The 14,849-nt window shown below is 38.4% G+C and overlaps 1 protein-coding gene and 1 long non-coding RNA gene across 3 annotated transcripts in view; one reads left to right on the top strand and one right to left on the bottom strand.

Annotated features, from left to right (window-relative positions):
• LOC138185637 (potassium voltage-gated channel protein Shaw) overlaps positions 1 to 14,849 on the top strand; it is a 134,855-nt gene extending 120,006 nt beyond the window's left edge. The window contains exons 1-7 of one of the 2 annotated variants that reach the window (XM_069124743.1): positions 5,224 to 5,404; positions 6,959 to 7,353; positions 8,355 to 8,807; positions 10,991 to 11,278; positions 11,900 to 12,109; positions 13,846 to 14,028; positions 14,603 to 14,849. In XM_069124743.1, the coding sequence (XP_068980844.1) occupies positions 7,057 to 7,353; positions 8,355 to 8,807; positions 10,991 to 11,278; positions 11,900 to 12,109; positions 13,846 to 14,028; positions 14,603 to 14,842 (1,671 nt within the window). In that variant the 5' untranslated portion in view covers positions 5,224 to 5,404; positions 6,959 to 7,056 and the 3' untranslated portion in view covers positions 14,843 to 14,849. Of the gene's footprint in view, positions 1 to 5,223; positions 5,405 to 6,958; positions 7,354 to 8,354; positions 8,808 to 10,990; positions 11,279 to 11,899; positions 12,110 to 13,845; positions 14,029 to 14,602 lie in introns of those variants that run through there. The other variant, XM_069124741.1, reaches the window with a different exon arrangement.
• LOC138185654 (uncharacterized) lies at positions 579 to 4,294 on the bottom strand. The gene is made up of 4 exons (XR_011174689.1): positions 4,195 to 4,294; positions 3,875 to 3,997; positions 3,001 to 3,322; positions 579 to 2,946 (listed from the first exon to the last, which is right to left on the bottom strand). It is a non-coding gene; the product is annotated as an uncharacterized LOC138185654 (long non-coding RNA).

Genomic DNA, 14,849 nt, shown 5'->3' with positions numbered 1-14,849 from the left:
AGGAGTTGGCTGGTTAAACGAATGTCAGAATTTATAGGTTTTCGAATATGGGTGCGAAGAATTGATTGAGAAGGAAATTGTACAATTACACGCGGCGGCATGTGCGGAGTTACGCGAGACTCGCGATCAGTTTGGAAATTGTTTCCCTTGCTTAAAATTTTATCCACCCTCACATCCAGTTTCAACTAAATTATTATTACTATATCGAAATAATAGTATAGATATCGAAAAAGTCGATAAAAACGTGCTGAAAAATAGAACAAAAATATACAAAGCGTTGAAGTACGTATAAGAAAGAATTGATCAAGTATATATCTACCTTTGCTTCAAACAAATGAATAAAACATTAACCTATGAAGTTGCTATATTTTTATTCATCATTCACTATCGCCCCTTTGCTATTGCCACTTTTTTTCAATATTACTTGCTTTTATATGCGTTCTCTTATATAATATACATATTAGGTTTTCAGATATTTCCTTATCTAACTTCCGCGTATCGCTTCACCTGTATCAATTTTTCCTAATCAAAATATTTTCAGAAAATGGGAAATTTAATACGCTCGAACGTTAAGATTGGTTCGTTTTATCTCTCTTTCATCGTTTTACAACGTCTATCTACCGAAATATTTCCAACAACAAATATGTGAAGTATAATAAACGTGAAGGAAATATCTAAAAATTCATTTCTAAACGACGTCACGCGGAGATATTTCCCAAAAGTATGATTGATAATCATTGTCAGATCACTATCACGGATGCGCTGGAACTTTTGCATAACTATATGTACGGACAGGTCGATTCTCTCAAATATTCCACTGTATAACGATGAATTTTACCCCGTGGCGACTCGCTGCTTCGAGTGTTCTCGACGAAGGTCGTGGGATGAAAAGGAAACGGAAAAGACCGAGAAAGAGAGAGAGAGAGAGAGAAAAGCTTGAAGACTGATCGTCGCGGCGAGGGTGAACGCCACGTTCGTCCAGGGGAGAGTATCAGAACTAGGGAAGGGATGAATGGATGACGGAGATGGCAGTGGTTGCATGGAAGAAATTGAGACAGGCTATCGCGATGGCCGTTACCCGCCGACGGATTCACAGGGGTGGAAGTCGAGCACGGGCTTCTCCGATTGCCTGTTTGCCTTTCTTTCGTGCTCACACACCCCGAATCGTTTACGCTGCTAACATTTTCGTAGTCTTTAGTTAGCGATAGAAGCTCGGGGGAAAAGTCTAAGGTTCGCAAGTTCCGAGCGTATTTAAGCCTCATCTAGCATCTTGATCTAACAGAGGGTGCAAATGGAGCGCGAGTCGATATCATGCTTCAAGTACACGCTGCAATTATCGTGAACGCGAACTTTCTCGGAATAAGCATTCGCGAGATCAACTATACTGTACATAGATTCCAACCCGATTGAGAAGTTTTAAACGCATCGCGAGCAAAGAGGATAAGGTAGAAACAATATTTTTAAATAATTTCGGAGTTAGACGAGATAGGTTCGAACGCTTTCTAGATATTTTGAGACATGGGACAACTACAACCAAAGTGACCAGGATGCAAGTGACTTTTTTCTGATATCAAGGAAATCGAGTATTAAATTTCAACGTGTTTTAAAAATTTCAGGTAATATTTTCATAAAAATTGAGCTACATTCTATAGAAAATAGATATGGAGAATACGGAAAATAGAACGAAGAATTGTGATACGAAGTAATGAAACGAAACTTCTATATTTGAATTGATTTCGATTCGGGAATACAAATATTACAATTAATTCCATCCTTATTTCCTAGTTGACTGTTTCCAATGTGTAATGGGGTAATTAGGGAACATTGGAACGGGTACTTTCTTGGGGAATGTGAAATTAACGAGAATCCGATTGATGAAGGAATTATACGAGATATTGATTGCCCCAACAAGTATAGTATGCTTCTTAACACGTTCGCGCTGTTTTGCATTCAAGATAACACATACACTTTCATGGTATGCGTATGATATAGACTCGAATATGCAGGACAAATTAACAATCTCAAAATTTTGAAGGCGGAACGGAAGATCCATAATATCATGATTTAATTGGATACAGTATTATTATAGACAACATTCACAGTGATAATAAATGAAATCTATGGAATAAAAATTGTCTGGAAGAAAATGATAAATCTTTCGATTCATCTAATGTCTATATTGACAAATTGCGCATATCAAAGTAGAGAAAAGGTAGAGAAAAGGTAGAGAAAAGATGCGCTATCGTGGACTATACGCGACAATAATATCTGATAGACCCGACAAACACGAGCCAGAAGTGCAAAAACCATTTGACTAGCGAACATCCGTCCCATAAAAACCTATACAATAATTCTCTTCTACTACTATTCTCCAAACGAAACCTTTCCAAATATCCGACGAACGACAAAGAAAGAGTAAAGGCAACTTATGTCAAAACCTACATATACCTACACAACGATCGTTCGTCGCGATTGATTCGGCTTGCATCAAAGAAAGGAAAGTTTCTCGCTAACGACAACGTATCAACGTCATCGTTTCTCCACAAAAAGTACAGTAGGTACATATCACGGGCCGCCTACGAGCTGACGGATTGCCAATCTGGAAAAAAAACCGTATCAGTCGAAAGATATTACGAGGGAAGGGGGGAGAAAAAAAAAGGAAAAAGAGGAAAAAACGAAGAAGAAGAAAGGATCGTGTTTTACGTCATCCGGTATCCGGAGGCAACGACACCCACGCGAGAAACGGCTGCGTACTAAGCCTATCAAAAAAAGAAACTATTTTTCTATTTTTACAAAATAACTGTAATCAACATCCTGATAAATTAAATTCAATACAAACCGTTAGATTAGAAGATCTAAAATTTGGCACCTAAATGCTCTTGAATGCTCTTCGATGCTCTTCGATGCTCTTTATTGACAGTAAAAACTCATCGCGTGTGCCCGATTCTAATTATCAAATCTTCGTGAATTTATTAATCAAATGGAAATTTACAAACTTACCAAAAATATCGTGGAGCAACGAGTTAGTCATTGATATTGACATCGTCGCAAAGACCATAACTTTTAATCGTGTAATGGCTGTATTTCTCTCAACAATCCGTTTTTTCGAATCGCGCTTTCGCTTGCGTGATACATAGCGTTCAACGAACCGACAGGCCATATTCTACCCTAGTTTTTGTGCGCCTGCGAGTAAACAACCCGGTCGCGTGTGTTCACAATTGTTCTTGACATCGGAAGATGCATCGTCTCGTTTCGTTGTTTTGGTCCAGTTGTTAGTAGCGGTCTCACGATCTCCGATAATCTTTTTGTAGTGCAGGGCCTTCTGCATAGAGGTCAGACGTTTCGTAATTTAAAACGGCGATTGATAACAGATGTCGCTCAATGTATGTATCTCCTAATGTTAACGATAGAATAAACGTGACACATCAGTGGTGACATTAAATAACGCTTTGTGTGTCACGTTCTGAAATACCGACTTGGAAAAAATTCGACGTGCTTCTTACGCCCTCTGCGATTTGCTATGGACAACATAGGAATCATATTCAACCGCAGAGGGAGTGTAGTGATTTGAATTACAGACGAGTTTGAATTAGAACCATTGCAATAAAGCATTGTTATAATACAGCATTAGTAGTGGTTAAAACTAAAACTAAATTTTCCTTTAAAATATGAGTAAGGTACAAAAAAAAAGATACTTCAATATTACAAGCAAAAATTTAAGAATCTATTAAGAATCTGTTTCGCTGAACTATTCGATCTGTATGTCAAATTAATTATTTAATACGAATTACTTATCTCCGTGACATATAACAATTGTACATCAAATGCTTATTACTCATGGTTCAACAAAGAAACAATATAAACGTATACATACTTTTTCTGCATTTACTACAGCGAATCGAACACCAAATCCGTTTGACAGTCATCGAATTATCCATTAATTATCATGGCGTCCATAAATTTCTGTTCTTTCGAATTCGTTTTAGCGATCAACCAGCTATGTGCGATCTGTGCAAGAGAGAACCAAATATTTGACATAAATGTGTAAAATTGAAACCGGTTACAGTAAAATGAAACAATAAGCGAATCGAACGGTCGATCGACAAAAAGTGAACCAACAAAAGTTCGAAAAACTAATGAGTCTCGGTACGATAATGTCTAATAAATCGTTAAACAAATGCGTATTAATTAAACGAACCTAATAGTAGCGTATAATAGGAACAGGATAGCGGTGGAAATACGACGTAGTTGAGGTGACGCGGTTGAAACGGAGAGGTACACATTGACGCCACAATTTTCGACTGTAGAATGAAGTCCCGCGACGTAGCATCGCTTACTTGATTCCTGATTGGTCGGTGCGCAACAGCTCCGCTTCCAATCAAATTCTCGCGCGAGATTCGAAATACTTATGCAGTGGTATATGGTAAAAATTGTAAAAACCAGTGATAATAACTGGAAGATAAAATCTAGAGTATATATTTACTATTACTAAAACTTACTCGGAATTGTTATAACTGATTTTGTGTTTGATATATATATGTGTGTGTGTGTGTGTGTGTGTGTGTGCGCGTGCGTGTGTTTGATGTGTGTGTGTGTGTGTGCGCGTGCGTGTGTTTGATGTGTGTGTGTGTGTGTGTGTGTGTGTGTGTGTGTGTGTGATATGATTTTTTTACAATATATATGTTATATTAGAGTTTCGTAAATCCTTAAACTCAGTTACATAAGATGTGTCTCACGAAAAATAAATTACGGAGACAGCACTGAAATACTAGTAGACTACTGTATACCACAGAACACTTTGATCTTTCATTAGTTTATATTACACCTTTCATGGTTTCTATCTAGCTCTTTCATCTCCTTCTTGCAAAGCTCTGCTTATCGTCACTCCATAAAAGCGTACACCCTTATGAATACAATTTACACATTAATCGTATAATATATCGAACTAGATCGAACACGTTTACATTCGACATACCGAAGAATTTAATGGTTATCACTTAGTTGATTTTCACGCGAATGAACGACATTTTGAAAATAAATATTTTTCAGTTCGTTTCTAAAATGGAACAGTCTCGTCGGTTCACGTGTCGATGGAACTTGAAGGTTCGCGACTGGCCACGCAAATAAACAGTGTCGAATTTATAGAACGAGAAATCGCGGTTGCTTCGTGGGTTATTCTTCTGCGTGAAACTCGAGTTCTTCGATCGACTGCGGTGAAACGATCGACGTTTCCTCCGCCAGTGGATCGTTCCGATCCTATGTGACTTTCAGTTGTAAAAAAAATTCAAGTGTGAATAATTTTTTGATCTCTCTTATAGACTGTAGATAGATATAGGATATAAGATTGTTCGTATTATTTAAATCGTTATAAAAATATAATTAACGGATGCGTAGTATATAATTGGTGAGGATTATTATTTTATCTTTTATTAAAATAAATTCAGTGGGAGCATTGTATATTTGCCATAATGCTTGTGTGTTTGTGCTTAATGTGTGGAAACGATAATTTTACTAGATACTTATTATCGAAAGATCTGATGGAGTATAAGGTGTGGTGATCGTGTGTGTTTAAGGCGCGATATATTTTTGACGCCGCATGGAAAGCGCATCGAATTTCCTAAAAGCTAACTAACGCTATACTGTAACACAGCATACTATAGACTCGTATCGTTAACATACAACTACAAAATTCAGTGACAAAATACTGAAAGGAAAAGTCAAAATTAAAATTCCTTCGAGTCTACGGAAAAGCCATTAAGAAGATGCACGGATTTTACGTTTGACTGAACGTGGCTTCGTTCAAATTGCACAGTTGACGGGCGGTTCGTATTTCCCCTTGGAACGGTTCTTATTTCCAACCTATTTTCCAATCAGTTTTTCCCGACGGCCAATCCTTCCCAAGGGTGTTGTAATACTCACTTCTTTCGCGTAGATTATATATAATAGAAAACTAGATGTCGAGTAATCAGTGGTCACGGCGAGCGTAATTGCGCGACGCTGCATTTGAAAACCTACCCCTTCTCATCGTCGTAAATTTAATAACGCAAAGTACATATTGATTGCCTTGCCAACATCCTCGACTTCTATAGGAATATGAAAATATTGATCCTACGTCTGCTAACAAGCAATAAAATACGAAAATATGCATACGTCTATGCCATCTTCTTCAATGTACAGGTAGATGCGTACATTGCGTTTTGTATACGTGTCCGGTGTGTGTTTGCACAGTGTGTAAAGTAAAGAATGAAGTATTTGCAAAATTTATCGATTGTTTGCAAAGTATCAGCTTCATATGGTTAATAGTATTGATAGACGAAATAACCAGGTTTCCTACGTCGTAATATTATGTACCATAAACTGAGGGAATATCGGCAAATTTTGTTAACATTTTAGCGAGACTTTGTAAGAGAAAGCATCTTTGAAATTTATTACGTACACTTGCGTCAAATTGAATTTTACGTTGGATCATTTTTACGGACGAACCTATTTGTGCCGATATCCCAAAAGTCATACCTTAAAAAATTGCATTGGAAGTCTATTCCATCGCTATTTCTTATCCTATATCAGCTACCTTAATTTAATTTTTTCGTAAACAAGCTTCTTTCACAATTTCCTTGACAAAAGAACCACTACGTAACAGTAGTGAAACAGTATTACATTACATCACATTGAAAAAGGAAGATAAAACCTCATCTTGCATCTTAGATAAAATATACATTATCAAGATTATGTAAAATTCACTTCCTTTTAGGAAAGTATCATATTACGTAAAATTCGTTTCTATTCAATTTGTATTATATAACGTCTCTTTGCGTCTACAAATTCCACCGCAACTGCATACATAGCAGTGAGAAAATAAAGAAAAAAAAAAAAAGAACAAAAAGATAGAAAAGAGGAAAGAAAAACGAAAATTGTCCAGCTATTTCCTTTACCAATACGATAAATTTTTATTTGATAGCTCTTACCATTTCGGCGTCTGATATCAATGCCGTCCGGAAGCCTGAGTTATCATTCGAGCTTTTCCTTCTACCATGCGAACCGTGGAAATCCAGAAGGATGAGAAAGCTAGATGACGGCAGATGGAACGACCGGGTGATCCTGAACGTCGGCGGTGTACGACACGAAACCTACAAGTCTACTCTGAAGAAAATACCAGCTACTAGGTTGTCACGTTTAACGGAAGCCCTGGTCAATTACGATCCTATTTTGAACGAATACTTTTACGATCGTCATCCGGGCGTTTTTGCCCAGGTGTTGAATTACTATCGTACCGGAAAGCTTCATTACCCGACAGACGTCTGTGGTCCGCTTTTCGAGGAGGAACTCGACTTCTGGGGACTGGACTCTAATCAGGTTTGCAATTACCTTTTATTTCAACCGCGAAACGACTTCGTTTTGTGTAAAATCCTACGTGATTACTCTGGTCACGCTGAATCAGGAAAAAAAAGTCAACAGATAACAGAAACAAGAATAAATGACTCGTTATATTTGTTTGAACATTTACTCTAAAACTAAAATTCTAACGAGACACGAATACCACGATCAAAAGATTTGAACGTTTATTCGGTCGTTTATTCCGACCGTTTATTCGATTCGAAACGCAACTGCATTATTTCATAACGTTTAACGATTCTGCATAATTAACACTGGTTGCCTGTCCATTTTCCCTACTAGCAGCACGGACACAAATATGCTTTGATATCGCAGGAAATGTCTCTTTCAAAACGCAGAAATCACGGGCCTGCTATCGAGTCACCGGATTAGAAACGTTTGTCCGACGACAGTTTCTATTGCACAAACATCCAGCGTTTGATTTTGGGTTCTGATCGATTATACGCTTAAGTTGCGGTCAATTGCCAGACACACGACAAATTTGTTTTCAAATTATCGATTATTTGTCTAACGTGCTCTAGCGAGTATTTTTATTTCTTGAAAAACGAAATACACATTTAAGTTTCTATACTCTTCTACGCTGTTTGTATCGTCTAATTTACCATTCGTAAAATATAATTGTGTAGCAAACGTGAAACACAGATAACGGTAGAGACTGGGTCTTCTATTCGATCGTTGCGCTTTCTTGGTTAATTAATGACGTAATCAATATCAATTAACCTTTTCGTCTTCGTCTGGTCCTTTTTTCTCCTGTAGGATCCCACGAAAATCCGCTCACGCTAATTAAGGCAGCGTTATATTATAATTGATAATCTCTCGGCGATAACACAAAAAATTATCACGACCAAGAAATTATTTGATATGTAGCTCGAATACGATCTCTATCTAGTTGCGTGGTCTGCAATTAGCCAAGTTCTAATCATCGCCGACGCGTATAATTTCCAATTATGCATACGTTTCAGGTGGAACCGTGTTGTTGGAGCACCTACAGCGTTCACAGGGACACCCAAGCAACGCTGGCAATTCTCGACAAGCTGGACATAGAGGGTGAGAAATTAAGCGACGAGGAGATCGCGCGACTTTTCGGTTACGAGGAGGAATACAACAGAGGGACCTTGACAAAATGGCAAAAACTACGGCCAAGGATCTGGGCTCTGTTTGACGAGCCGTACTCCTCTGCCGCGGCCAAGTGCATAGCCTGTATGTCGATACTTTTCATCTGCCTCTCGGTTCTCTGCTTCTGCCTCAAGAGTCACACGATGACGAAACAATCGAGAAACAATCAACGAAACGGTGAATCGCTGCATTTCGAATCCAGCGGATACGTGGATCATGTCGATTCTTATCCGGTGCTCTTTTACCTTGAACATACGTGCAACGCTTGGTTTACTTTGGAGATTACTCTTCGCTGCTTGGTACGTAGAAAATTGTCCTATCGTTGTTACGATAGCTGGGTAATTATGGCATTCGACAGCTTGAAGCTACACTTCTTTCCTCCAGTTAAGTATCGAAATAAAGTATTACTCTTTGAACGTTTGATATCTAAAACCCTTGGAATTTCATTTCATCGAGAATCAATAGATAACGTTTTCTCTCTTATTTTATGCAGTTTTTTTTAATAAATATTTACCGAATGATTAAATGTGCCGCAGGAGGCGAAAAGGTAAAGATCGAGTAATCAATCATTCTATACACGATCATACACACGTATGTGTATAACGTATAACGTATAGGATTATTTCCAACTAAACTGCAACGTAATCTACAAGTGAAAAGCGAGAAAAAATGTTGTAATTATAAATGTGTACTGTGGGTATTTTATTACATTTATCAGCAAATATGGAACGCTTTACAGAGAACCATTTGGTTAATTATATTACATATCTTGCTACGACACCATATACATTAAATGACATAAAATTATCATTAATGCAGTATTTTGCACGTGAAGCTCTACGTCTCGTTAAAATCAATTAATTGCCCCAGTTTCATACATGTTTATATCATATGAGATGCAATTACACAAAACCGTACTTGAAACGAGGAAATTGGAATTAAAATATTTCCGTTTAAAATTTTGATAGACAGTTTTTAACAGTTTCGAGTTGTGTTTAAAGGATGTAGAACATCCAAATAAAACGCGGCTGTTTAATGTAATTATCGTACAACCTTTCATTGTTATTGCATTTTATATAAGCTAAGAAGGAGTGAATAACGAAGTAACCCCGCGATGTAATTACATCCCTTTCAAGTGCACGTGAGTGACAGGAGCAAAAGTGGTTCACCAGTGGAACACAATGGTACAACATTAGAACAAAGCACGTTTTTGCGCGTGCGACGTGCGGTAAACAAATTCAATTCGGTGCAAGCTAGTTCGGGTTAGCTTGCTAACACAGATAAATTAACGTACCAGACGGCCTCGACTATTTCTTGATAAAACGCCCTTAAATGTGAATTACCGCAAATAACGAATTAACGGCGAAAGAAATCATTTGCGAGAAAAGAATTATTGTTAGAAATAACACAAGGCATGATATTACGGTCGAAGAACGTGTACGCGAAAACTTGTAATCGATATTTGAGAAATTTTAGATCGACGTTCGATTAACTTAACGACTGTCTCGAATACGTGTTATGTTAAGCTTACATTTGTACTTTTTTTTTGAAGATATATCAATTCCGGAAAGACCAGTTGGATCTCTAACTTCCTGATTTTGTTTCTCCGTGTCTTAATAGATACACGATGTTTCAGATTTTTATGGAAGTAAATCAGCAAAAATCCCAGACTAGAAATGATTTACTGCTTCCAACTAAACAACGTAACAAATCATTCGTTAATTATCCCTTTATCCAGGACTCGTTTTTGCTCGTATATAAAACATTATAAAAGTACTATTTGATTTATCGGGTATCTGTATTTACTACTGTACTTCCTAACACGTTGAAACACGTATAAATTCAAGGAAATTATAACCTGCCCGGTTTCACCGTTCGCCGAATAATATCCACTGCCACGAAATTTAAAAACCATTTATTTCTACCAAGAACTAAAATGAAATGTCACGTTTGCTTTTAAACTGTCACATCATAATTTCATCTAGACCTTGATTAGTCGCAGAGTAATAGCTTCCAGTGGAGCAAGTCGTTGCTTTTAAAAATCAAAACGAATATTAGAAGGAGATTTAATGACGTTGCACGCGACTCGCGAAAGATCATTCCGTGTAATTTATATTTCGCGTGATGTTTGAAAGCCGGAATACGGATTTCGTGTATTGATTTTTTTCGGCGAGGAACGGTTGGGAACGTGCGAAAAATACCAACGATGTGGACAAAGTACCGAGGATTTTTCACTTCTACGCGAAATCCTGCATAAACCATACGCTCCGCAGTGATCAATAGCGCAATTATTGAATTCTCATTTACAATCTACAGTGGAACACTCGGAATCTATCTGATCGTTGGAAGAAGCAAATTTTCGAATAGAAGGAAACTCGTGTCTATTTATTTGATCGGTATCAAGATAGAAATTAACAAAATTTCCAATGTTGTAGCACGATATGACATATAAGGTCTGATTCATTGATCGATTTAATTACAGGTAAGCCCAAGCTTCAAGAGATTCGCCGTGTCACCAGTGAACGCGATAGACTTAACCGCTACGTTGAGCTTTTACACGGAGTTCCTTACCAAGTCCAGCCTGTATCTTGAGATTCTGTCGATAGCTCGAGTCCTGCGGCTCTTCAAGCTAACGAGACACTCCCCAGGACTTAGGATTCTGATCCATACGTTCAAGGCGTCAGCCAAGGAATTGGCGTTGCTGGTTTTCTTCCTCGTTCTAGGCATCGTCGTCTTCGCCAGTCTCATCTTCTACGCAGAACGTCTTCAAGTAAGTTGATTGGACAAAAAGGAGAATTGGCATCTCGAAAGTGCACTTCTCGGAAAGTGCTTACACTCGCTTTCCGAGAGTATAGCAGGTGCAAGATTTCCAGGTTGTATAAGTTGGACGATCGGAACGTAATAATTGGAAAAGGAGTTAAAATATTAAAGTACTACGAACAAGTTTCGCTCGGGAGAAGCTTTGATCTCCGAGCACGATCGATATTGAAACTTTCACTATGTGCAAACGTTTCAGTTCGAATTCCTTGATTACTTCTTTGAACAAGTTAATTTGAGGAGAGGATTAAGACCGCGTGTAAATCTTTGTTCGTGGAATATAGTTTTGTAGGAATTCGAGCGAATATAAAACAAGTTCTCGTTGGGTTCTCCATACAGGCATTATTTTTCATTTATCTTTGACAGTAACAGCAACATACCGATGTATATTGTACTTGTAGTAACTCGTTACTTTACTGTCAAATGCCAAATACGATGCATTATCGTTTCGCGAATATATGGAACAATATCTTCATGTTTAGAAGCGGTCCTTTCTTCCTTTTGAAACCTAAATGTTCCTATTCGAAACCACAAACCTTAAAACGATCGTTCATACATCTCGTTTGACTGATAGGAAAACCCGCATAACGACTTCGACAGCATACCGCACGGTCTCTGGTGGGCCTTGGTGACCATGACGACAGTTGGTTACGGCGATATGACACCAAAAACCTTTCCCGGAATGTTCATCGGGGGATTGTGCGCTATTGCGGGCGTTCTAGCTATCGCTCTTCCAGTTCCTGTTATCGTCAGCAACTTCTCCATGTTTTATTCCCATACGCAGGTTCGTAGCACATTTTCAAAAGCTTAGATCTCTTCTTTCTTCTTTGGAATATGTTATACATATATATGCACGAATTTATACTGCGCTATTTCAGGACAGATAGAAAAATGGAATGGGAAAATAAAATAAATATATGGAAGGCTCACCAGTACTCACTGACACAACGCGAGACATCGCTCTTCCTAAACTTTCCCTCTTTTAATATTCTCACGTTGAAGATTACTCAAAATAAGCTACCTAAAACCTGAAACTACGAATCAAATTTCATTAAATTAAAGTTAATTAAATCCCTTATTTTGTACAAATTAGTGCCCCAAGCATAAAATTCTTTTGCTTTAAGCCTGAGTAACTTTTGCCCAAGTCATATATAATATTTAATAAACCTCTTGTCAGACACAGTTTCTTTCAACGAGACAGGAAGTTGACGCGAAGGTAACGCGCGAAGATTTTCCTTTTTTCATCGGATTAACTTGCCTTGGCTCGGGGACCAGTTCCTGTACGCTGAATAACGCGTTCACCGAGAACACGGAAGCGGGAGTCCATTCAGCCTAGCAACATGCAAACTTTTGCACTTTTCGCTAGCCAATTTGAAACTTTCTATCCGGCGAAGAAGTTTCGCCCTGGTGTCAATTTTTTATGCCGCCATTAGAGCAACGCGGATACGCGTACTCGATACACGCCGCATTGACGCCGCCATTCAATTAATCGACAACGGAATTTTTTAAGTTCGATGTTCGCGAGTCTATACATCGTACCGTTACCTGTCTAAGAAGTTCGCTATTAAACGTTTTATCTCTGTCAAGATTAGGCCAGCATTCGCTACTTGAAAACCCGCGAGTTTAAGGAAACTCGAAAGTTTCGTCCGTGAGGGCGAGCATTCGGAAAGTTCAGCTGAAAACATCGTGAAAATTAAACGTTTCGAGATTGCACGACCTTTATTTCAGCCGCTTCGTAGATCTTTTCATTTCGACGAAGCATATTCGAGGATACTGTCAGGAGAGTAATGAAAACACGAAGGAGGAAGAATGTATTGTAATATCGTAGAATAGCTTTGATTGGAGATCGGCTGAAATTAGAAAACACCGTGTACGTCGTCTTTTTGTGGTTTGTTTACATCCAAGAGCGCCTAGTAACAGTGACGCGAGAAAAGATAAGCAGCGTCAAAACAGAAGTATGGTTTCATATTTCAAGGAGTGGCAATCGAGAGGCCAGAGTATGTGAGCCGAAAAGTGTGTGTGTGTGTGAGGACGAGAGCAAGAGCGAGCACGACCGAGCAGGAATGCATTGGCGAGGGTCAGAGTTGATCGAGACGTCGAAGCATAGAGTCGTTAGAATTGAGTTGCGAGTGTTGTCGAGTGTTAGAGTTGCTAGTGAGAGAGAGAGAGAGAGAGAGTTACCAAATAGTTGTCAAGTTATTTGATGTAAATACGAGCGTTGCATTTAGTTTTCCTGTTAATCAAACATCGTTTTTCTGTCTAACTAATATCTGTATTTTCAATCCATTATTAACAAATTATAATTAATCGGATAAAATTACACTTTTAATATATTCCGATATTACAGTATCGACGAAACGAACACGAGTCTCACTGAAATAATTTGGAAAGTAATTCTAACAAGAAGAGATCACAGTCGTGTTGGGTCGTCGATCTTGATAGAATCTCTCTTGACGAATTTAGAGCAAAAATAAAGCAAAAATTGGAAAAATTAATGAAATAACGTAAAAATTGTTACAGGCTCGAAGCAAGTTACCGAAACAAAGGCGAAGAGTGCTACCAGCGGAAGTGCCAAGACGATCGAGATGTTTGAGTTACCAAGATGCCAACGATATTCAATCTCAACTTATTTCCAATACCTCGTCCAGGTCACTGAGACGGAGACCAGCAACCATAGGGTTGGAAAATGTTTTCAATCTGCAGGTAATGTGCTATACGTTGATAATTTGAGGTGTGCAGTGATGTCATTCTGTCAGTAACCAGTAAATCGGTAAATTTTATAAACGATAGACCAATTAAAAGAATACTGGCTGCCTTAATTACTGTATAAAATTGTATTACATAATCCTCGATGCACCAGAGAACTGTCGTTAATGAATAACGAGACACTCTACGTTCGCGTCCATTTGATTTGCATATTGAGGAACCTGAATGCTCGTAAAGGTGCAACGAGGTAATACAAACCCCGTTCCGACACGATTCATATGCCGTGCAGTTAATAAATAAAGCTGCAACAAGATTTTAACGCATTAGACATTCCGGTGAGGGAAAAGGAGGTTTCCTTTTACAATTTATGAGAAACCAGCCAGATGCTGAAAGCAGCCCTCGCTAAGAGCTGTCTGAGCGTGTTTCGCAAAGGAAACAAAATGCAAAATGCAAGAGTACCGTGTAAAGATCGCCTACATTGAACACAAATATATTAATAACAATGTGCGTACTAATTACACTTTCAAAGCGACTTGTTCATGCTTTTTTGTTGGTATTTCCTCTTACACAGCCTAATATCGTGATAAATTTGCCGCAAGAATCCACCGTCACGGGAACCATAAATTCTGACAGAGTGGATTCTCCTCACCTTGCCACCACCAATCCCGTGAAAAATGGCACAGCAGTTGATGGGGCTACGTATGATACGTATCAAAGGGAAGAGGGCAAAAAGGCAAGTTGGTTTACAGGAACCTCCAAAGATATACCTCATACTTACATCATTGTGCCAGAGACGTTGGAAACGATGTAACAGTTAA

This window comes from Bombus flavifrons, chromosome 12 (assembly GCF_040668555.2).
Source record: "Bombus flavifrons isolate JBK064 chromosome 12, iyBomFlav1_principal, whole genome shotgun sequence".
Lineage (NCBI taxonomy): Eukaryota > Metazoa > Arthropoda > Insecta > Hymenoptera > Apidae > Bombus > Bombus flavifrons.
The sequence above is the reverse complement of the archived record's forward strand: the minus strand, read 5'-3'. Positions and strand labels throughout refer to the sequence as shown.